Genomic DNA, 23,922 nt, shown 5'->3' on the forward strand with positions numbered 1-23,922 from the left:
CAAGTTCCCTCGCACCACCAAGAGACTGGCGTCTCTCGGATGAGCCATGCGACAAGCGGATTCAGTTAAACACGTTAGGGAGATATGCGTGTTTTGTGTGTCTTAAAGTGGCCCTGAACCACCCTCGGGCTTGGTGAAATAACTTAGTCCGCGAGAAGCATGCGCTGCTGTGAACACCTTAGCGAAGTTTTGCTGCCGTACGCGGTGCGTGGAGCCCGCAAGCGGAACGCGAGGTCACCTTTCTCTCAAACGCTCTCTTTTCAACAGAAGCCATGATCCTCACTCTCTTATGGACTCTTTATTTCGTAATAAAGCGGATTCCCACACGCGGCTGCTATTGGTCGCTACGGTAGGCTACGTAGCACAGATACCGCGGCCGCCGCGGGGTGCCGCCATGAGTCCACTGGCTAAGTGCACTGCGGATCGATGATGACAACCGCGTTTGGCTTGCGTTTAGCGCGTCGTAGGCACCAAAATCGGAAGTTCTGGCGTTTACGTTAACATACAAAATGAAATTTGAACTGCGCTCCACGGTGACATTTAGAAGGCGGAGCGTTGTGGCCACGCCCCATTCCGCCGTATTCTTTGCAGGGCGAGGCATTGAAGAAGGAACGGGAGCACAGCGGAGGCCGTGTTTGATTGCCAATAACTCCGCTTCTGCTCAACGCATTGAAGTACTTTTCGCGGCAAGGTATTTCTGAAATAGCCAATTTTCACTTCAGATGCCTTTGTCCACCTCGATAAAAAGTGGTTCAGGGCCCATTTAAGTCGCACAAATACACATCAATGAGAAAAGTCATAGAACGCCTTGTGAAAGTTTTAATACACCAAGACACAACCTGCTAACTTCATGCGCGCTGTCTTCCTTCCCTTGCTGTCTTTCCGCGCCTCTAGTCTTGCAGATCGTGTAGTCTAAGAGACAGGGGTAATTGGAGGTAGCTGACCGAGGCCGTCCTGTGGTGAACATAAAAAATAGGCAGATGATGATGATGAATCTAATTTTCGGAGTCGCGGTCAATCGCGCGGCTGTACGAAGCGTTCGCCCCCGCTGCCGGCATTCTTCATAATGCGAACGTTGTGACAGCGAGTGCTCGTGGTCATCCAGTGAGATATTTACAGGTTTACATGGTCTGTGCATTACACTATGCTTGTTATTTCAAAATTAGTGAATGTTTACTGCAATTTATATGGCTGATATAGCTATAAAGTATAGACTTGTGTAAGGGCCGCACTTTTTTGTCTCGATTCTACTGAGCCTTACATATGAGACCGGGTCATTTGGTTCAATTTTTCTAACTACGAGTATATGAAATCCGCTGTAAAGTTCCGCGATTTCCGCGATCACCATCTAGTAGCGACGCGCGAAATTTCGCTGGAGATCGGAATCAGCGCACCGAACGCGATTGCTTCTCGGTTGGATTTAAAAAAAATATTGATGGTCAAGTTGGGGGTGCGGCCGTTATATGGATTAATACAGGAAGAATCTTCCTTCGTGTAATTGTCTTATACTTCGATATCACTAATACTGCTTCGCCTTTCCAACGAAACTGCAGCCTCCTGCTTTTTTTTTTTTTTTTTTTTTGTACTGTGAGTCCGAGTCACGGAGAGTACAAGCGCCGACTGCCGGCGTGTGACAATTGATTCGCTGATTGCGAGTGCATTCGGCTTAGCCTCATTTCGGCATGCTGCCGAAATGAACCCCCCCCCCCCCCCCTATGAAAATTAACGGAGGGGGTTCGGGTCATGGTCGGCGCCTATGCCGGTATAGTGATATCAGGAAGGCACACCGGACCAATTTCTTTCTATTTTCTATTTCCAATCGAAAATATGTTATTCGCACCATCCCGCAGGTGTCTATATGGCCATGTTCTATGTGTTACGTATTCTTATGATTATCTACACTCCACCTCATGCAGGGCAGCGAAAATCATGGGTCGCATTAGTCAACCACGGACATTCAGGACATTGTGAAATTCCGCGATATTGTCAAATTCTGTAATGGCGGCATTATGAGCCAATCAGAGAGGCCGTAGCAGCCCTCTGGGCCAATCGGAGCTGATAAGATGGCGTAGTCGACAACAAAGCGGAATTCGACCATGTATAAAATAGTACTCCAGAAAAGAGAACCATATAAAGGGTTCCTCCATTGCCTGCCTCTGATCGCCCTTCGCGCGACGTCGACTGAATGCAAGTTTAAACGGAAGGGTTATAGTAGCACTTTCGTTTGCGATTGGCTGAGACGATTCCTAGCCTTTGTTGCACTGCGCGTAGCTGGTGACACGAAGTATAAGCATCACGGATCGGTGTCCCAAGGGGATGTTGGAAATGCTTGGCTCGTAGAAGGGTGAGCAACGGTCATTTGGTTCGGACCAAAACACGTGCACGGGAAATCTTCGCCATAGCCCAGGAGGCTGACATCACTCTCCTCTTTCGCATTTCCGCCGATTTCCCCATTTTTCCGCAGCAATGTCGTTCTGCTCAGAATACCGAAACCGATCACACAATGCAATGGCGATAATATAGCGCTACCATCACCAACAAATTGGTGTTCCTGTACATGCATACACGGAGACACTGCACCAAATTACCAGGATTGCACGTGCTAGCCAGACCGTGCTAGGTGCATGCATGGTGCGGCTAGTGCAAAGCTGGCAGGTGGCCGAAGCAATAACGGTTGAACGGTAGGTTTATGCTAAAGCTCTCAGATATCGGCGGCACGCGTGCATGCCTAATTCCCGACACTACGGTACGCTGTGTGCGGTTTGTGCAGCGCGCGCCCGCTGCCACGTCAACGTCTTCACGTTTTATTCAGTAAAACAGCCTGTCCACGTTGCAAACGCGTCGTCATTTACGTCCGCTCAGCTCTTGTCATCTGTATGACGAGGCAGAGCGCAGTGGCTTTCTTCTTGACCGGCGAGAAAGCGAAGGGTCGCTTCGGCGACGACGCAGCATGGCGGCCACGGCCTGTGGGCTCAGAGTGCGCTTCAGGCAACTCGTGTTCGTCTCGGGAATCACTGCATAGAAATAAAATAAAAATTGTTACGTTATATGCGATTGTTCTTCCTGTCACACCAACCGTACCAAGACCGGTCTGACCTTTCAATCCTTAAAATACGCGGTAAGACGAAATGTTGAAAAGGTCACTGAGCCATGGGCATCGCATTTCGCAACGTATTAGTCATGACAGGAAAGTTTACTCATCCTTCTAGCCATCACGTATCTCTTTTTTTTTTTTTTCTTTTCAGACGACAGAAGGCTGGGCTACTGTCTGTCTGTCTGTCAGGCTTCTACGAGTCCTCGTTTCACCATGGATAGCAGGTAAGTCGTAGGAACCTTCCGGTTTTAATTGCACTCTCTCTCCCCCCCCTTCCTTCCTTCCTTCCTTCCTTCCCCATCGAGTCTGAGGAATGGTGGCCCTGCACACATCTTGCGGAAGGAACAGCGAGAACATTTGTTTTAACGAGCAAGTGACAGTAACCCAATACCCCTCGCAGCTTATCCACTGCTTTGCCAAACACTGCGCAAATCTTGCCGCTGCTGCTAAGAGCGCTCACTTTGCCTGAGTTAAGTAATTGAGCAACACCGGAAGCCGGCCGCCTCAGCGGCCACTATACTTACGCTCGGCGTCGCGTCCGTTATTCATGTTCATCAGGTTGCGAGCGAGGACGAATTCCAGGTCCACCTCCCTCGGGCTTCGCCACGTCTCCTCGCCGGAAGCGGTGGCATTCGCCGGAGGCAGGTCTTCGATGGTTTCGGGCGTCTGGAGCTCCTTGAGTGCGGACAGGTAAGTCATGTAGCCCTCGCTAGGGTCGGTCGAGTCCAGTATGGAAATGGAGGCTAGCACGTGCGAGAAAGTGTGAAAGCGGTGGATCATCATGCCGCACACTTGCAAGAGCAGGATGAAGGCGAAGAAGGCGATGAACACTATGCCCAGGGGCTCGAGGTGCTGGTAGCTCGATTGCACGACGACGAACTCGGCGGACGGCACGTAGCCTATGGTCACGTTGGCTGTCAGGGGCCACTCGATGTACAACGTGCTCCTGTGGTGTTGGAGGAGCACAATGACGAGAACGTACATGGCGTTGCAGAACAGCAGCGCGGATGCGACGCTGTTCCGGAGCGCGTCCAGCTTTCCCTGCATCTCGTGCACCGTGGACGCGTCTTTGGCTTTCTCGGGCTCCAGAAATTCCGTGATGAGGGCGTTCCAGAACCTGCCTTCATCAGGCTCCAAAGCGGCGTGGACGCAATGCCTTAGCGTCGGATGAGTGCGCCAGACCGAGTGATCGCACTCTGCTGCCGCGCCCTGGGGTCCCGGTAATGCACCTGCGCACGAAGATATCCGAATTATTTATTTCCTCAGATAATAGTGATTTAGTCCGGTCGTGTCTACAATTGTGAAGTCCGACGGCTCAGCGGTAAAAGAAAAGGACATCTTTTAGCACGTTCGCGGAATTCTGAAGGAGGCATCGTTTCGATCTTCTGATAATGGTTCACTGCATATTGTATATATATATATATATATATATATATATATATATATATATATATATGAGCCAGTTGTCCGGCGGACAAAGAAGACGCTGAAGCATAGAGCCGACGAGACGAGGAAGAGGTGAAACTGTGGCTCGCCATCTTTGTTGTCGCTGGCCAACATTTAGTCTCTTTTACAGTGTACTAGAATAGTTCTAGTACACTGTAGTCTCTTTTTACATAGTGTAAATAAACCCCCTTTTCTGTAAATCTCCCCGTAACATCTTGGTGGAGGTGCGGGGTAGTATATATAGGAGGTGCGGTAGTGTATACGTGTATATATATATATATATATATATATATATATATATATATATATATATATATATATATACTACCGTATACGATAGAAAAAGATCGCTTACGCTGGCCAAGTCGTACGCTCAATGCGTTCTTCTATGGGCGTAATGTCACTAAGAAGTATTTTCTTTAACTTATAATTATGGGCTGCGCGCACCATGTGGTATTTTCAAGTGCAATTATATTGCTCCGGAGTAATTTTCACTACCCGATGTTATGTAACGTGCGCCCAGTGCGCATACACGGGCGTACTTGCACTCCGCTCCCCTCGAAATACGGTGGGCTTGGCCAGGAATCCAACCCGCTCTGCGCTGCCGATCGAACGCCACTGAGGCACCGTCGCGCGGGAAACACGTCTCCGTTGAATGCGCGGTCGAGCGGCGCGGTGATCCGACGCGCGTGAGTGCGACGTACTACGACACTACTGCACCATTCTTGCATGTCATTATTCCCAGGGACTTTCATTGTCAGGCAACCACGATAGATACTACTCTCGGGGAAGCGGATTTTTCTGTCTTTCCGCGCGTCGGTTTGTTTTGCCCCCTTACGCGAAAGGGGGACACTACATGCAGTGCGTGCCGTGGAAGCAGTTGCCCAACCTGCAGAAGGCGTCCCTTCCGGCCTTCTTCGCAAGTGGGTCGTTTGTCGGCTTTCTTTGTTCGCCGTTCCCCCCGCACGCGGACACCTGCTCGCGGTCACGTTCGGCGCGCCGGGTGCCCGAGCGCGCGTTCGGTGTAACTGTCGGGCTGCGAGAAAAATGTATGCGAGCGCGCGCGAGCGCTCGCACGAGGGAAGCTCTAAAGCGCCGTCACCTGCCGGGCCCGTCGCCGCGATTGACCCGCTATATAATACCGGCTTTCTCCTTCCTACCGTCTTTTTTTTTTTTTTTTCGACATCGATGTAGATGTCGGAAGCGCCCAAGCAAAAGCGTGAACTTTCACTGTTGCGCATGATCGTTAACGATCGATCAGCCATCGGTATACAATGTAGACAAGACGCCTGCTGCGCCCTGTCCTCCGCTCCGTTTCTCGATGCCTGCGGATGCCCCAGTTCTCGCCATTAGGGCGTTTTAGCGTATCGTTACCGCCTGTGCCAAGTGCTCGCTGCGCGCTCGCATAGCTGGCACCGGGCAACGATGCATGGGCCAGACGGCGTATGCGACCGCTTGCGACAGCACAGTTTGCCGATCCCGGCCGCATGGTCTTTGACAAAGGGGGGCAGCATTTTAAACGGCAAGCGAAGAGCCGCTCTTTTATCTGTCACACGCGTTGCAGGCCGGGTGAGTGCTAGCTGCTAGGGAAAGCCGACGGCAAGGTATGCCTAGCTTCACTTTCGACGCAACGGACATTCAACGTTGCCGAAAGCAATGAAACCACTGGGGATTCAATGTTATTTTCTTGAAATATTTCGTTGGCCACACTACCGTAATCAGGGAAGCAGGAAGAAAGGCGTTGAGTGAAGGTAACGTTGTATTCCGCAAGGGTCTCGAAAATTCTAAGATTTAGCGAACAGGTTTCGCAAAGTGTTGCGAGTTCGTGCATGCATGTATGATTGCATACGACTTGTAATATTCGGCTCGGCTATGTGTCTTGTTCGTCGTGACAAGATGTGTTTCTGGTACTGTTCCGCAGTAGTGATGGTTCATATATGGTCTTCTGAATACGCCCGAAAGCAACGCTTGCCAAGGGCGTTTGCAACATAAATTTTACCGGTGGACAAATTTGGTCACTGTTGGAAAGTTTTGCGCAAGTGAAATTAAATTCCTGCGCAGTTCTCGAGTGACAAAAGTAAACGGTTTCGCCCAAGTTTCACTACCTTTTCTCTCGACAGCTTACCGTGCGGCGACTTACAGTAACCTGTGCGAAGCCTTGTAGCAGCGTGAGTAGCGAGGGTAAAGTGCTTCGCCAAAGCGGCCCATATAGGGTGCGAAAGATCTCGTGTAGCGAAAGGTCTTTGACCGCTTGTATTTCTTTGATGCCTGCCGAAACCTCAGCACGTGGGCGTAATTGCGTTCCGCCACTGTCTGAACGCTGCTGACGGCAGAACCCACAACCTCTCTATTATGTAACAGCATATATATATACTGCGGCGAATTGCGGCTGATGTTTCGAGATAAAGGACAACTTCAACACGATGATCGGAAAATACCGTACCATTTGGCTGAAGTTCCTTATGCTGGCCACTTTCGTCGTCGCCTTCCTCTTCTTCGCTCAAGACGGGCATCTTGTTTCCGCTCTCTTTCAACAAGGGCTCGAGGCTCTCCGGTCTTGAGTCGCCCTTGCTGGCCACGTTCAGGGAGAAGTCCCCCCAGGTGGTTTTGCTGTGGGTCTTTGTGCACCAGAGGCAAGTGAGTATGTCGCCGAGGCGGCACGTCATCACTGCCTGTGCCGTTGGCCAGTACCGGCCGGTGCTGGATGGTGCGTGGTCCGCTCCGCCTTGCGTTGTGTTGGCAGGGGAAGTTTCCCTGCATGCGGTGTGGCAAAGAGAGGCGTCACAAAACAGTGACCTAACTTCAGGTGGCGCATGTATTAGGAAGCATTATTGGCGTTATTTCATATTTTACTTGATCCGTGTTCGGGCTTAAGTGACTCAGCATTTACAAAGAAAAGAAAATAACCATACGATGTTCCAGTTTTGCTATTAGTCTATTACATCGCTAATATTGCGGAATCGTTCTTGGTGCTGGAAAGGAGTGTACCCTCCTTCTGTCCTTGTTTGTTTCTTACAAAATACATACTGTTCCAACTAGGTGGCCGAGAAAATACGCAAGCGATAATGGAGCACATTTTACCGAGCACATGTGGGAGTTGTGACGCGCAACTGTGAAGGGAGCCCTTCTCGCGCTCGGAGCCGTGTTAGCCCGCAAACGAACCACAAGCAAGACAAACGATGACGCGGGAAAAGAACCACTTCGTGCATGTGTTCGCACCACTTCGGTATACCGGTTCTGCGCGATGAAATCGTCGTGCCAACCAACCCAATTCGAAGATTTCTTAGGACTTGCTGCCGAAATGAGTCCGCGACAAGAAGACAACAAGTTTGCAAAACGCGCGCACACTTCTCAAAATGCGCAAGTGAATGCACACGTTTTGTCAATGCGTGCGCGAATAAGAAGAAAACCCCATAACGTCCTCATGTGACGTAAGTGCCACGTGAAGTCAAATCCGTGCGCGCGCGAGTGTGTCTCTTCCATACATACCGGGTGCCCCAGGAGACGACGTTGAGGTTGATGACCGAGTAGAGAGCCAAGATGAGGTACATGGAGGGCACGAGCACGAAGTAGAGCAGGCCGTGCATCAGGCACTGGAATTCCTGTGGGTGCACTAGGGCGGCGAAGAAGAACACGAACGCCGTGCCCACGAAGAAGATGGACGAGGGCGACGCTATGCCGTCCTCTTGTATCTGCAGCGCCGTGCCCACCATCACGGCGGCCATGAGCAGGGCGTAGGCTGCCGACAGCACCTGCGCCACTGCGATCTGGAATAGAAGCGTCAGTTGCTGAGACACACTCATGTTGCGTCAAAATGTCCTGCACACTCTTTTGACAGCAAGCCTAAGGAACACTTAATATAAACATTGGCAAACGAGTTTCTTTTTTTAAAAAATAGATCTGCAAGGAAGATGAAGTGTCACGAAAAGGAAAAAATATTCAACCACACAAAAGTAACGCGAACCTACGAAGCAAAACCCACGCGGGTTTCTTAGAAACAAAGCTTGGCAGTTTGAAGAAAAATTCGTCCTGGTCCGGGGATCGAACCCAGGATGCAACGCATTTCAGGGGCGGTCGCTCTACCATCTCAGTAAACCAGGAGGCAGGAAGATCGCAGGGCGAATTGATCGGCGACTCGAAGCGCAGAGACAGATTAATTCACCCTCGCCCTGCAGTCTGCCAGGCTCCTGGTTAGCTCGCATGGTAGAGCGACCGCCCCTGAAAGGCGTTGGTCCATGTGGTTCCGATCCCCAAACCAGGAAGAGAAGGGTATAATAATTTGGCCTTATTGCTACGACTTACAGGAAGTGAAGCAAAAAAAGAACAAGGACAGAAAGAAGGCGCATGTGCTGGAGCGCGTATGTTGTACCTTCCTTCTGTCCTTGTTTTTTGCGCTTCACTTGCAGTACCAGGAATAATTTTTTCTTCAAAAGCTTTTCTTTTTTAAAGCTTTATAATTAGTTTCTTTGTACAGTTTCGGACTACTCTTGGGTGGACGGCTATTTTCAACTTTCATAACGATAAGCATCAAGTCAATTGCATTCCTGTAATTCGAAACACGTCTCGACGAGATCGGATCAATACTAACCTTATGCGTTCGAAAGTTGGAGGATAACGAGGACTCTTGAAAGTTACCCGAAGACTGCCGGACGGACGTGAATAGTCCATTTCTTTATCTGGTATTGACGCAAGCGATGCGTAGTTATAATTTATTTTGTAAGAAACAAACAAGTAATGAACTCGTATGTGGTATATTAAACTACATACACGGCGAAATGCCACCTCTGTGCGAAGTCTGAGTGTGAACGAGCCAATTGTTTAGCCGGAAGAAGCATGTATATCTGGCGCTACTGTATGTATGCGACATTCGGGGTAAAAACACCGTTCCGCGTGTTGCGGAATCGCGACAGAATACTAATAGAATTGAGCGTTGATATCGTGTAGGGCGCAGTGGACGTGCCTGAATCTTGTGGGGGCACAGGAAGCAGACGGCGACGAAGCACCAAACCGGTACGGCGTTGACGATACACGCCGTCATCGCGGACACCTTGAAGCAGTTGACGAACGCGCCGACCAGCATGAGGAAGATGGTGCCCGGCCCGAGGATGGTGCCCACGAGCAGCATGCCCTGGTAGGCCATGTAGAAGCTCGAGATGCCGCTGTTGTTGCGCGCCATCCTTCGGGCGTTCATCAGGATGTCGATGATGTTGGCCATGGTGGAGGGAGTCCAGCGGCGGCGCTGCGTGAAGAACTCCTCGAACGTCTCGGGGCAGCGGGTGTAGGCGTCCGAGGCGGCGCTGTACTCAACCTGGTATCCCTGCTTGAGCAGTAGGGTGCAGAGCCAACGATCTTCGCCTGCGACGCGGAGACAACGACACAGCGAGAAGCGTTATAGCAGTGGCACTTCCAACGGTTACACGCCGAACTGAATCACTGCAGAAACACTGTAATGAAAAACACGTCTGCCGCTAGAAAGACGAACGCATGGGACGACCATTCCCGCCTGCGTCGTCGTTCGTGTTCCTTGTCTCGCCCGTCGTTTTAGCGAGAAACGTGCCCTTCGGCTGTATGACATTCTGCTGATCGGGCCGAAGTCAGGGATTCGATTTATCCGAATAAACGGCCGACGAAGGCGAAATTTTGTGAAACGTTGGTACGAGAAGCGCAATTGTCGGTTCGAGCCTTACACCGCAAAGTACCATATTACCCCGAGATGTTGTTCACTCCCGGAAAGTATAGTCCCACCGTATAGTTTATGCTATGATGTAATATTTCTGCAAAAGGTCCGAGTGATGATACAACCCTCTAGATTTCAGAACGCGGAAGAAGCCCAGGGGACTTTAAAAAAGAAAAAGAAAATAATAAAATGAAGCGCCCTCAGGGAAATAAGTAAATATATTCGAAAGAAAAATGAGAGCGGAACAGGTTTTGACGACCCACAGTAAACGTTACAGGTAGTTGGACGACAGCTAAGTCTTAAATTCCCGCACAAGCCCAACAAAGAGAAAAATAAAAAAAGTGATCCCGAGTTTCTTGTCCCCAAGACAGTCGTCCAACTGCTACTATCACTCCGCGATCAGTCACGTAGTCGGTCGGTATCTAACTCGAGCCCAAACTTCTTCTGTCTGGAGTTTTACGTGCCAAAACCAGTTCTGATTATGAGGCACGCCGTAGTGGAGGTCTACGGATTAATTTTGACCACCTGGGGCTCTTTAACGTGCACTACAACACAAGCACGAACCTAATCAAACAGTCGAAATGAATACATTAGAGAGTTGGGTACATGGCACCATTAGTAATAATCTCACAGCCAGGATCTCGCCAAGGAGCCTCCTCGCGCATGGACCATATTCTGCGATTCCAAACCAGCTCTTCAAACCATTACCTGTGTTTTCAGGCGGGGCCCCTATTATTCAATGGCTATAGAAATCGCAGAGCTTCTCGACCATGCAAATAGAAATGGGCATATTATCACCTTTCAATGGATACCTTCACACTGTGGTGTGATAGGGAACGAACAGGCAGACGCTGAAGCGAAAGCTGCTTTAAATAATTCGACTGAAGTACGCATTCCATTCTCACGGACAGACACAAATGCCCTACTTCGTTGCGTAATACACAATTGTACGTTGGAGCACTGGACCCAACCAGATCGTCAACACCAGCGAGTGCATAAATGGGGCCCAGAAATGAAATACAGCATTCCTCACAAGCTCAAAAGAAGCCAAACAAGCATGGTGCACCGGATTCGCCTTGGTGTCGCATTCACGAATCGTTATAGACATATCATTGGTTGCAGTGACATTAGCCCCAATTGTGAATACTGCCAGGTACCAGAAACACTTGATCATACATTTTGCGTTTATCCCGCGTATGCGCAAGAACGACAGAAACTGGCCTTTTCAATTGCAAAAGTCGATAAGAGGCCCCTATCAGACGAGTTTCTTTTAGGTCCTCGGCCCAATGCAAACAGCGCAGCCCTGATAGCCAGTGCCGCTTTAGTCTTTCTACAAGCCACTGCGCTGGACGCACGGCTTTAGAGATGCCACAACGTTGTAAACTTGTATATAAAACCTCCTCCTCTTATCATCATTAACCTTTTCTCCTCCCCGTTCCTTTTCCCCAGTGTAGAGTAGCAGGCCAGAGCAAGCTACAGCTCAGGCCCACCTCTCTGCCTTTCTGTAAATAAATTTCTCCCTCTCTCTCAGCCAGGAAACGTATAAACGAGTGGGTAAACGCAAAACGTGAAATAAAGGATGATAAAGTACACTTAAAATAACAGCGATAGCGTATAAAAATATGGCCTAAATTCGAAAGAATGGGGAGTGACGCATCGTTCAATGTACTTCTTCTCACTACAAAAATGGAACGCACCTTGGTCGTACTGAACGAAGTGCACCGCCTCCGTGGACTTGGTGGTGTATGTCTTGAGCACGTTGTCGGCCATCAGGGCCTCGCTGCGGAACAGCGAGAAGCAGCCCGGGCTGCACAGCACGCAGCCCAGCACGTGCTCGGTGGCCTTCTGCAGCCAGTGGCCGACGGCGTACTCGAACTTCTGGTACCACACCATGGGACCTGCGCCCCGGCCGTAAGTGTCCATGCGACTGTGGTCAATTAATCACACGGCGTCCGATACGTCGGCATAGATATTGCACTGCGCGGTTTTGCTGCCCAGTTGTCGAATGCACACGTCACTTCAGAACTCGTCTCAAGAGAGTTGAAAGTCATGATGCTTGTGGGATTAATGTAGTACTATAGGAAAGCGGATCACGGTGCTCGTAAACAGCTCTAGTGCTGTACGCAGCAAAGCAGAAACCGTTCCTGATCGCTTCGCCGGCCGCTGGTGTATGGAGATGTACAGCGTCGCGTGTAAGAGCCAAGTGACATGCAGATGAAGCTACACAAAGCAGCCCTGTCGTATGGCGCCTCACATCGGTGGCTTTGTATGTCTTAATCTCGTGCCAAATACCGTGGGCAACTTTCCGGAGCAATCTGGGAAGAGAAGTACGGTCGAACTATACTAAGTAAGAACTAGACTAACCCCTATATTCTCAAACTATCCTCGACTCGAAGTTATTCCTCCACTTCACAGAGTTGAGTACAGCGCCACATTTAGACTGAAGAAGACATTACGCTTCTCAATTATTGACGCGGAGGGACATTCTAGAATTACGGGCCTAAGTCTCAACGGCAAATCTCCTGACGGCTCGACTTCTGCATCTCACTCAGTCGCACGTACACATTTGTGTGCACAATTTCGTTTTTTTTTTTTTTTTTCTCGAAACTATTCCTCGCACACGTCCCCATACACTTGGCGCAGTAAATTCCGAGATTCGTTGTCGGGACTTGCTTCGGATGTGTTACAGGAAATATAGTCGTGCGTGCTGTCGCGCTTATCTGTCAAAAGAGCCGCCGAAATCAAATGTCACATGACCACCCCGCTACAGGGGCGCTATGCTTCCAGCTAGCAAGCGGGACTTAAGCCGCGTGTATCGTCGCATGGCATTAAGTTTTCTAAGCGCCTGCCTCGGAATCGAGATACCGGATTCGATCCTGGCACTATGCATTATAACGGCTCTCACCCTTGTTCTTATATCATGTGTTACGCACCTGCGTGGGCAAACACGTTCACATTTGCAACATATTGGCTCCATGGCGCCTGAGTCCTGAGTCACTGAAGCTCGCTTCTCCGTACGCCGCAGCCATCTTTGGCGGGCGCGTTCGACGGAGCTATGTACTCTTGTGCGTACGCACACGCGGACAGATACTCAAACTTTTAAAGCGCGTCATAAATGCCATATAAAGGGTTTTCGATTGTATCGGTCTCTGCGCGGCTGTACTGCGTTAAGTTTTTGCCCGATTGAACCATGAAGGAGGAGGACCGAACAGAGTCTGGTGGAAGAGTCAGCCACCTTTGCTGATGTGTGCCAATCCGAGCTACTGATAAATCCAAGACAGCGAAACTGTATACTAGGAGTCTGTTCGCTGGCTCTCCTTAGTGGCGGCTTCCACGCCGGCCACTTTCACCGCCCCAGCCGTACAAATTACTAGCCGACCTCCAACGTACGTGTAGCCGGTATAATAAGTGGTGTTAGAAACAAAAATTGCGGATTGCTGGCTAAAAAAACCGCCCAGATAATTTTCTACCTATTCGAATGAGTTATATGCAAGGTAACGTTTATTTTATCATCACTGATAATTACGTTTCAAAGCAAATATTCCAGGCCGTCTGGCTGCTCTTTGATAAACATTTCATCCCGAGCACGCCGCGGCCCCTCACCGCCGTACAAAAATACCAACGCACCGGATCCGATGGGGTGTATCCTCCCGCAAGCGGCGCCGAGCCCCGCGTTGTTCTTCATGTGGTCGAGGAGGTAGAGCACGGCCTCCGGCCGGAAGCTGATGTCGCCGTCGAGGGCCAGGATGTAGGTGTTCTGCTTGCGCACCTCCTTGCGATGGGGCTCGAGCTTCGACTCGGCGAGCTGGTGGCCCAGCAGGTAGTACATGTACATGACTTGCGACCAGCGCTTCTTGTTCCGGAATGCGGCTGCGGTCCTTGAGGTGCACCACGAGCCCGTTGCGGCCCGGCATGGTCCACTCGAGCCGGCCACCGTACGGCGTGTCCAGCACGCGCGGAGGGCGCAGGCAGATGTCGTTCAGCCCGTACACGCTGCTGTTCTTGCGATCAGAGAGAGGGAGAGAGGGAAGGCCAGAAACAGCAGCTCGTACTAATTCCACTACTGGTTCAACTTTGGTGCGAAATACGAGGACGAGAGAAAGAGAGAGAGAGAGAGAGGTAAAGATACGAGAGGAAAGGCAGGGAGGTTAAACCAGACGCGAATATCCGGTTTGTTACCCTGCAGTCGTGGAAAGCGGTTACAGAGATACGGTTAGAAAGCTAGCCCGGCTCAACACCTTGGTGATGTGTTCTTGTCTCGCACCGGCGAAGATTCGAACTCGCGACCTAGTGTTCAGCAGCACGACGCCACCGCTTTTGAGACGCACTGTAGCGGAGTTTTCTCAGCACAATTGGCGCCACAAAAGCAGAGGGAGAAGGAGAAAAAAAATTAAATAAGAAGGCACGCAAACGTTGTTGTATACGCGGGCTGTATAGGTAGTTATTATTTTATGGAAGAAATGTCTAATGCACCAAAGCGCAATAATGGACAAAATTTTTAAGATAAATAAAAGTGTCGTGCTGACGTCTGCGCTTGTAGATTTCACTCGGATATATACTTTTTTTCCTTGGGAAATGTTTCTTTGAGTCGGTTGCATAGGTGAGCCATCGCTTGCATATTCTGCAACCTGATTTCTCAACAACAATGAATGAATGAATGAATGAATGAATGAATGAATGAATGAATGAATGAATGAATGAATGAATGAATGAATGAATGTAGTTGCTTGTTAGGTTTTGTGCACTGCCTCTGTTTTCGTGTTATTTTATATGGAGCCTATTGTTTTATGCCGTCTTTTCATATCGACCCGTCGAGCAATAACTCTGAGTTTGGGAGTGTAGAAGTTGTGGAAGTTGATGATGGCAGATAGGTTGATCCGCCGTAATTACACTGTACACTGTATGAAACGGTCCACTGTAAGAAGCGCGCAAAAGGACCAATTGAGGCATCTAAGAAAGAGCACACAAGACGAGCAACCACCCGAATGTATTCTTAGAAGCGATACGTCCATTGATGCGAGAAAAATAACCAATAGGAAATAAAAGAATAAAAATTTAGAATCTTGCCAGGCCAAACGATGTCAGGAGATTTTACCCTCGTTTTCTCTGGGGTTTTGAAAGGAAAACAGGCTCCTCGAACGTGTTTCGAGTCTCGATAGGGTGAAGCCCCTCCGTCGGAAGTTTCGCAGCACTGCGCGCAATTAGCGACACAAGAGGCACGACTTGTTTCCCGAGTGCTGCGCGCAAGAGCAGCTAACCGTACCAGCCAGTCGTCTTTTTTTCTTTGGATAAAGCAGGACGGAGTGAGCTACGAGAGCCTGAGCGTACATTTTGAAAAGGAAATGCTTTTCAGAGCTATCAGCTGTCGCATCCGCGTGTGCATGTTCGCTTCCTGGGGTGTCGAGTTGCCATAGCGCCGAGCCAAAAGTAAAATGCGCTGCACAGGCCTGGCGTGCCGCATCGCCGTCTTATCGTATTCAATTTCGAAGGACGCTAAAGGGGAATGGCAAAGTGTGGCCACACCGGTTATTGAAATGCGAGATCAGGCGTGGACGATAACGAATGATGATTAAATAAATAATTAATTGACCCTATAGTAATACCTGGGCTATATATAAGACGCCGAAGTGGGCGCTCCGGATTAATTTTGACCGCGTGTAGTTGAAGGCACGCGCAAGCTTTTATTTTTCTGCGGGACACCCAACCGGAATGCAGTTGCCGCTCTCTGGGATCGAACCCCTGACCGTGTGCTTCGCAGCAGAACGCCCTAGCCACCCTGGTGGGTGATTCATGATCAGCACCACCACTCAGACGAAGGCTGGCAGAAGTAACACGTACATGACACGTGATGACCTCCAACTTGCCGATTACTGAAAATAATTTCATGAAACGCGCGGTTGTCCCGTGTTATTTCTGCTAATTTTGGAATGCGTCGTGCTGCTAATTACAGCTATAGGTTGGTGCACTTCACTTCACGCAATTTCAAACTGGTCACTTTAGCGACCTGTTACGCATCTTCTTTTTTTTTTTTTTTTTTGTTTAAAGACTAGTATCCGTGGCTTTCAGGCGACGACATCATTTCTAGTTTCGCTTCGGGTGCTGTGGTGTCGTAGTTGAAAGAGAAATGTGGCAAGCGCAGCTTTGCATTTTTCTCTGACATTTCTCTGGCAACTGACATTTCTCTCTCCTTTTTCCGCCGCCATAACTCCGAAGGTGATGCGGCAAGCCACGTGGAGCGTTCAGAAAGACGTACTTGGAGCGTATTCGCGATATGTTTTCGCCGCTGGGTCTGCACGCCGGTCTGGTGCCGCGCAATGCCCACACTGTCATCGCACATGAAACAGAGTGCGGGAATTGAGTAGCGTGAAACAGACGCCCAGGCGCCGCTCCGAAAACACAGCGCAGTGCCTGCATGCTTCTTTACGCATACCATCCTGCCTTGTAGCGCTGTCTTTTTTTTTTTTTTTGTTATAGTAAAAAAAAAAAAATTGAAGTGTACCTGGCGAATGCGCTTCCTGGAGAGGCCGCCTTGAGGTGCCAGGCCAGCCTAATTTGGGGCACACTTTTCTGTCGGTCGCATCTGTTATGGTCACGTATTGTCAAACCTCACTTCGTCAGCGTGTGATATTCTGCCTAAATATACTGAACACGTACAGCCTTTCTCAAACTAAAGAAAACGTAATCGCCGCTAAGAGGGCTGCGACTTGTCGGGTTCGTTGAACGGCTGTCGCGAGAAATCTTGAGCGTGAAGACAAGGCGTGCTTTTTTTTGTGTGTGTGCGTTTCTCGGTTGGATGACGATGTATACTCACCAAGCGGCTTCATTCACAGTGCTGATTAGAGTTTGAACGTAGTCGTTGATCACGCGACATTTCCGGCCAGATGCATCTTGGGCATCTTTGAAGGCGTCATCAAAAATAATATGAGCTGAAAAAAAAAGAACCAGAACAAAATAATTAAACGATGTCCCTCGTGTTAACGGTCAAGAAATATGAAATTCAACGTAATAATAATAATAATAATAATAATAATAATAATAATAATAATAATAATAATAATAATAATAATAATAATAATAATAATAATAATAATAATAATAATTCAATAATAATAATATATTTATGTTCACTGCAGGACGAAGGCCTCTCCCAGCGATCGCCAAATACCCCTGTCTTGCGCTAACTGATTCCAACTTGCGCGTGCAAATTTCCTCATTTCATTTCAGGGCAAATTAACTGTATCTTTAATTGAAATATATAAAAATGGAAATGAAAATAGATAAAAAAACAGCTTGCCGCCGATGGCAGCGACGGTAGCCGTCGCCGTATACTAGCTCAATTGGTATAGAGCGGCGTGCCTCATAATCAGAACTGGTTTCGGCACGTAAAACCCCAAAAAGAACAGAGGCGGTCGCAAACGTAATGCGAAAGATACGGGTTCGGTTCCCACCGGTGGAAAGTTGTCTTTTCGTTCACTTTCACTTCCTCTCTCCTTATTATTTCTAAATTCGAATTATAACATAACAGTTAATTACTCCTATACCTTGCTTGGCTTCGTTTTCTGTTGGCCACGTGCGGCTGTACTTGTCAAAACATCGAGCCCCTCGGATCCCCTTATACTTCCACTTCGCGAGATGGACCTGTACGACGCGTTGTCTGATGACGTTCTCTACTTTTACTGCGAACAGCAGTCTTGAGCTGGGAAATAGGCTGAATTTCGCTGAAAGGCTGGGAGTAGGCTTCCTTAGTTCCTATACGCAGCAATCCCGACGTGTGCCGCCGAACACGAGGTTCGTGACGTCAAAGGCGCCATGGCAGGAGCCGGGGGATTCCCCGGGCTGCGCTGAACGATGCACAGTCGCCGAAGGAGGAAGAGGGCGCCGGAAAAGTGGGCGTGAGGCAGGCAGGTCATGTGGCGAGGCCTATAATTTTTCTTCCCTACAACTCCGCGTTCCCAGACACCCAGATCTGTCTTCGAACGGTAGTTCACTGGCCTTTGAATTTTCGTGAGGGTTTCTTGACTCCAGTCTTCGCTATTTGGTATAGTTATAGTTTAGGTGGCATTCTGCCCGTCGCGTCTATCCAGTATTTGACATCGACTAATATCCAACGTTTGACATCAACTCACCACTTCTCGTGTTGGACTAAACGCTGAAGAAATTAAATATTCGCCGTCAACGTCACCCCTTATTATCGCCAATCAAAATAAGTAGAGCAGAAAGCTTCGCTCGCATCGATTCCCACAGTGCATAGGATCCGCATAATTTTTTTCCGTTTATTTATTCGATGCATGTGCCGCAAGTCATTCTAAGAAAAAAAAATTTAAAAAAGCATCCAACTCTCCTATCGTGCAGCATATACTGAAACAATACCGTACCGTGTTGCAATAGTTTCTGTTCTTCTGTCGAATTATTATTGTGTTTTAATTATGCTAGCTAGCGAACCCCATATGTCATCGAAATAGTATGTGCCACTCTATAAACACCATTCAGTTATAGCCGCATACACAATCCTGCCGCGTCACATTGCGCGGTTCGCGCACACGACATACACACATGCACGGGAGGGAGGCGGCGTGCCCCAGCTCAGCCAATCGTTCAAACTCACTTTCGAAGACGTAATACAGCTTGTCCTTTATGCCCAGGTGTAGCCTTGAGAGTCGGCGCGCGCTCTGGTCGCAGTCCATCCTGTGCAACGATGACGAGAGAAAAAAAAAAAAAAAAAAGACTGACTGACTGACTGACTGAGATAAGCACTTCATGGGGTAGGCCAAGGGCTTTCCCACTCGCCCGTGCGCGGCAGTCAGGCGTAGCCGCGGTAAAAGGCCTTTCGATTCACACGCGCACGAGACGGCCCGACGTGTACCGTGGCGCGAGTCGTCGCTGTTTCGTCGTCGAAAGTGTTACAGCGAGATCAATATATGCGGAGTTGACAAGTAGATATCGTGTTACACGAGGCAGTATCAAACAGTTTCCAGACTGGCTCTGTTTTGAAGAAAGTCTTTTTTTTTTATGTGCATTCAAACACTGTCAGCGTTGAAATAGTCCCCTTGCGCAGCAATACAGTGATCCTAGCGTTTGTGCTGCTTTGCGAATGTCCTGGACGTCTTCTTTCCGGAGTGAGTCGAGCACCCTTCTGCGATTCGAGCTTGATTTAAGCATTCGTGTAAAAAAAATGGCTATATTTGAGCTGGCTTCTTAATTTTGGAAAGAGAGCGAAATAAGTGGAAGCGAATCCTTGCGAATCTTTCGCGTCAGGGAATAATCACTGGAAACGAAACTCAGGTGTGCAGCTAAAACTCTGAGACGAATCAACCGTCGTCGCAGTCTCCACGGCCGAAAGAAGGCTATATGCATGTACGCATATTGTGCATGCTCATCGTGTTCTCCAACATTCGCGGTATTGTGCACCAGGAATTCGTCCAGAATGGCCAGACTATGAACAGCGCGTTTTACTGCCAAATTTTAGGGCGTCTGAGGGAGGCCGTTTGGGGAAAACGGCCCGATCTGGGACGCACGAGGAGCTGTATGCTGCACGATGAACAAGCAACCTGTCACAGGTCACTCAGCACATTGCGAGTTTGTCGTCGGAAACAACATAGTTTCTACATCGTCAGATTTGGCCCTTCCGCTTATATCACTCTTTCCAAAACTAAACAGCCTAGCTCAAAAGTCGCCATTTTTGCGCGATTTCCGTAATCAAGCACGAATCGCACAAGGGTGCTCGACTCCTTCCGAAAAGAAGACGCCCAGGACACATTCGCAAGGTGGCAGGAACGCTGCGAGCACTGAATTGCTGTGCAAGGGGACTATTTCAAAGCTGACAGGGTTTGAATGCACATAAATAAATTGCCCTTTTCAAAAGACAGCCAGTCTCGAAACTGTTCGATACCACCATGCACATTATAAAGTTATTAACGCCATAACCCCCCCCCCCCCCCTCCCCAAGAAAAGAAAGGATTTATTAGACCTAGCCTTTCGGGGCCAACTCGACTTCTTCCTCCGTGTGAGGAATTTTACTTATGTGCTTTATCGACACATTTCATATACAATAAATTATAGAACATTTTATTTCCTTGAAATGTATTCAACAAACGTTTTCTCATTGACGGTAATAAGCGTTATTGGTCTGGTGTTCTTTTTTAAATATTTTTTCTTTCTTTTTTGTATTTGCGGTATCGCCACCATGATGATTGCTATTCTTAGGCCTTAAATATGCTTGCTTAATTAATATATTCGATCTTGAAACACTGATATCTTACTTAAAATTTCTTACAGCAGATTCTTAGCTGATTCACTTATATTTCTAACTGATCATAGTGGATTTAGAATGTTTTTTACCGGAATTTCTCGCAAGAAAAATAAAAACAAACTGGCATTGCCGACGGGAACAGACCATGACATTGAAGCACTGTCTTGGTGCTTATATTATTATTTGTGAAACTCGGCCTGCGAAAGGGCTGAAGATCGCGGTCTTCCGCCCCCGGTGCAGGTGCGGCCCGCGACTACGACAAAGTAGTCCCTTAGGACAAAATAAAGTTTCTTGTCTGTCTGTCTGTGTCGTAATTTCGCTATAGATTTGTGTCCTTACCTGAGCACAGATTTCAGGAGCTGGAGCATCTCTTCTTTGGTCTCGTGCCACATGGTGGCGCATGCGTAGATCCTCGTGACGTCGTCCCCATCTTCCAGCTCACGCTGGGATGGCTTGGGAGCACGGAAGCTCGTCTCGACGGCCTCCCGGAAGCTCTCCATGTTAGCCTCCAGCTGTTCACGCCTGTCCGCTTGATCCTGTCAAATGGGTTCACTTTCATCACAACGTGGGCTACGAAGTTATTCGCCATTTTCGATAAAGTTCGTTCAAGTTTGAGAAAGCACAGTGCCGGGGGCGAACAAAAGCAAAGAGTTTTCCAATGAATTACAACGCATCTCGCCCTACATCCTGCCCCCACCGCGAAATTATATTTAATCTAGACTACAATTACAATGAGCAGCAGATTCTTAGTCTGTGTGCGTACGCGCGTGCGCACACACATAAAGAATAGGAAACAAAAGGCACGACATAACTGTTGCTGCTCTCTTCAGATAATAGTCAACTAAATCACCTATTTGCAAAGTTGGCAATTAGAAAAGTTGATCGCTTTAGTGTGTCATCATCGCCAACCGACTTCGTCCGACATAAACATCCCCTACTGAAAAAAAAAAAAACGGATTCCCCATAACTCCTGTATCGAAGAACATCATGTGACATATGGGAAAAATGGGTTTTTGCATGGGATCTTATATGTTCAATATCGGATTATTGGATATGGCAGTTATGAGGCATATGTATTTTTCAATAGGGTCGCAATGCCGTCTGCCGTCACACCTTAATACATTAAATTTTAGTTAATAAGAAAGTGAATCAGTTATCATCGTACAATTTCTGATGTCCACCGGGGTGACCAACGTGTCGTTGAAAACAAAAGCAAACAGAGCAGCTATTTCTGCTTACTGTTATTTCTTTAACAATAAAAGTTTTCACTGAAAGACCCGATAGCTGACAAACGTCACCATTTCATGTCGGCTGAGCCTCCGGATGTTCAGGGTCACGGACTGTTCCAGTAAGGCGCTTGCGTACGTGGGCCGTGCAAAGAGACTGCATAGGGGGCAATTAAAGAAGAAGCAATACGAAAACGGACTATTAGCGGTTATGCTGCAAGCATCACTGCATCTCTATGCTGAAACGAAAAAAAAAATGCATACGTGGCGCACGTGTCTAACTGGCAGGAATCCTGCGTCACGACGAGTACGAACTAACCTGCTGCAGCTTTGTTGCTCATGAACAACCTTTCATGCTAAACTCTTGTGCAAGAGGGAACTTCATAGTGAGTCGACCTATATTTGTTGCTGTAGCCGACATGGGAAATCCACGCGCCAAGTATGCGCCTTATACCTATGCGCCTCAATGTGCAGCAAAACCTCGACGATATCAACGCGATATTTCGCAGAAAATCCGGCGTCGGCGTCTGCGGCCAAGAAAATCATCCCGAACCACTCCGACCACACAAGCTCTCCGCGTGGCGCAGAGGCGCTAGTGAACTAATTGAATTTCTCAAAGTAAAATGCTTCAGAAAAATTGTAAAGTACGACTAGAGTGTTCTACATTACACTCTAGTACGACTTAACCACAACCTACAGGTATGACAGCGTCGGATTGTAATTTGAATATACGAGAAAACATAATTCTGTTACGATAAAACTGAAACACCAAACCCCTTTTCCGGCATTTCTACCATTCAAGCACCATCCAGATGGCGCTCGCCTCCACGACAGCGGCGCGCCGAGGCGAAGGTGCAGAAAAAGGCTTAAGTGCCCTCCAAATTTTTGCAGTCCATCATATGCTCATATTGACGGGTCTACTAAAGCAGCCATTTGATAATTTCGACGGGTCGAAGCACTGAGGAGCTGCGGAATTGGTTATGACTAATTGGTGGCTCGATATAGGCCGGGGTTCCTGTGGGATCGCAGCGCCCCCCCCCCTCCCTTTCCAAAAAGAAAGAGAGTGAGAGAGAGAGAGACAGAAAACCCACAATAAGCGGAATACTCAATCCAGAGCATCCATTGAAAATTTCCCTAATTGAATTGAGATACATTCCGTGCATTACATTTGCACACACGTTTTGAGACATAGCTAAATTAGTTCGAAACATCGATGAAAAGCGGTAAAAAACATGCCGCCATCATTGACTGCAACGCTACCTTGCGCTTAACAATGATATAATAGTGGTCGAAATCAATGCTAGAGCCCAGGTCCCCTGGAAATCCCACCTTACGAAAGAACTCGTGTACAAATGGGTTGATAAGATTACAACTATTTCGATTGGAAAATGTTCGAATTCCAACAAAAATGAGGAACTGCCACAAACCAATGATGGATTTTACAAACGACTTGGCAGGAGAAATAGGCGGAACTGTTGAGTTCGGGGATCGTCAAGTGCTTTGTGCTGTTTAAATTGAATACAACATTTGTGTACAAAATGAAAGAAGACCTAAGAGAGTTGAGATATCGACAAACACTCGTCTATGCACTGAAAAGCATGTCTTCTTGAATAAAAATATACTTTTTGCGTTGCATTAGCACACACGTCTTGAGAGACCGCTAAATCAGTTTGACACGTCGATGAAAAATGGTCAAAAACCTGTTGTCATCATTGACTAAAATGCTACCTTGCGTTTAGCGACGGTGGAGATCACTTTTGAGTTGTTATTTGAGTAGGCGAGCTTTAGTGGTCAAAATCAATGGTACAGTCCTGATCACCTTGAAATTTTACCACACCAAAGAACTCCTGGACAAGAGTATAAATAGCTAAAGCTGCAATTATTTAAACATAAAAAAATAGATGGTCGGCAATAACAAGGAACTATCACAAGTAACTAAACGAATTTCGCAAGCGACTCGGCAAGAACCACATGCCGTATAACAGGCCGAACCATTGAAGTACTGTTGAATATCCGGTATCGTCCAGTGTTTTTCAGTCATAATTGTACGAAACATTTCTTGACGTAAAAAAAAAAAACGAAAAAAACCGAGGACTCGAACAAACATTCATCTGGTTAAACTGTTTTAGAGGAGTTGCTACCACTGAACCGATGCTTTCCTGTCGCTCTGTCAGCGGTATTATTTATTGCGTGTGAATCAATCAGCGAGAGGAGGTACTCCTTTCTGTGG

At 48.1% G+C, this 23,922-nt stretch overlaps 1 protein-coding gene across 1 annotated transcript in view; it reads right to left on the reverse strand.

Moving 5' to 3' along the window:
• Positions 1 to 2,656: 2,656 nt before the first annotated feature.
• Positions 2,657 to 23,922, reverse strand: part of LOC119442525 (chitin synthase chs-2-like) — a 79,774-nt gene continuing 58,508 nt past the window's right edge. The window contains 12 exon segments of the mRNA XM_037707434.2: positions 2,657 to 3,014; positions 3,619 to 4,323; positions 6,984 to 7,294; positions 8,030 to 8,307; positions 9,501 to 9,895; positions 11,915 to 12,115; positions 13,845 to 14,079; positions 14,081 to 14,213; positions 17,029 to 17,143; positions 18,823 to 18,902; positions 20,806 to 21,002; positions 21,765 to 21,849. Of these exon segments, the coding sequence (XP_037563362.1) occupies positions 2,869 to 3,014; positions 3,619 to 4,323; positions 6,984 to 7,294; positions 8,030 to 8,307; positions 9,501 to 9,895; positions 11,915 to 12,115; positions 13,845 to 14,079; positions 14,081 to 14,213; positions 17,029 to 17,143; positions 18,823 to 18,902; positions 20,806 to 21,002; positions 21,765 to 21,849 (2,881 nt within the window). The 3' untranslated portion in view covers positions 2,657 to 2,868.

Source organism: Dermacentor silvarum, chromosome 2, assembly GCF_013339745.2.
Source record: "Dermacentor silvarum isolate Dsil-2018 chromosome 2, BIME_Dsil_1.4, whole genome shotgun sequence".
NCBI classification, from domain to species: domain Eukaryota; kingdom Metazoa; phylum Arthropoda; class Arachnida; order Ixodida; family Ixodidae; genus Dermacentor; species Dermacentor silvarum.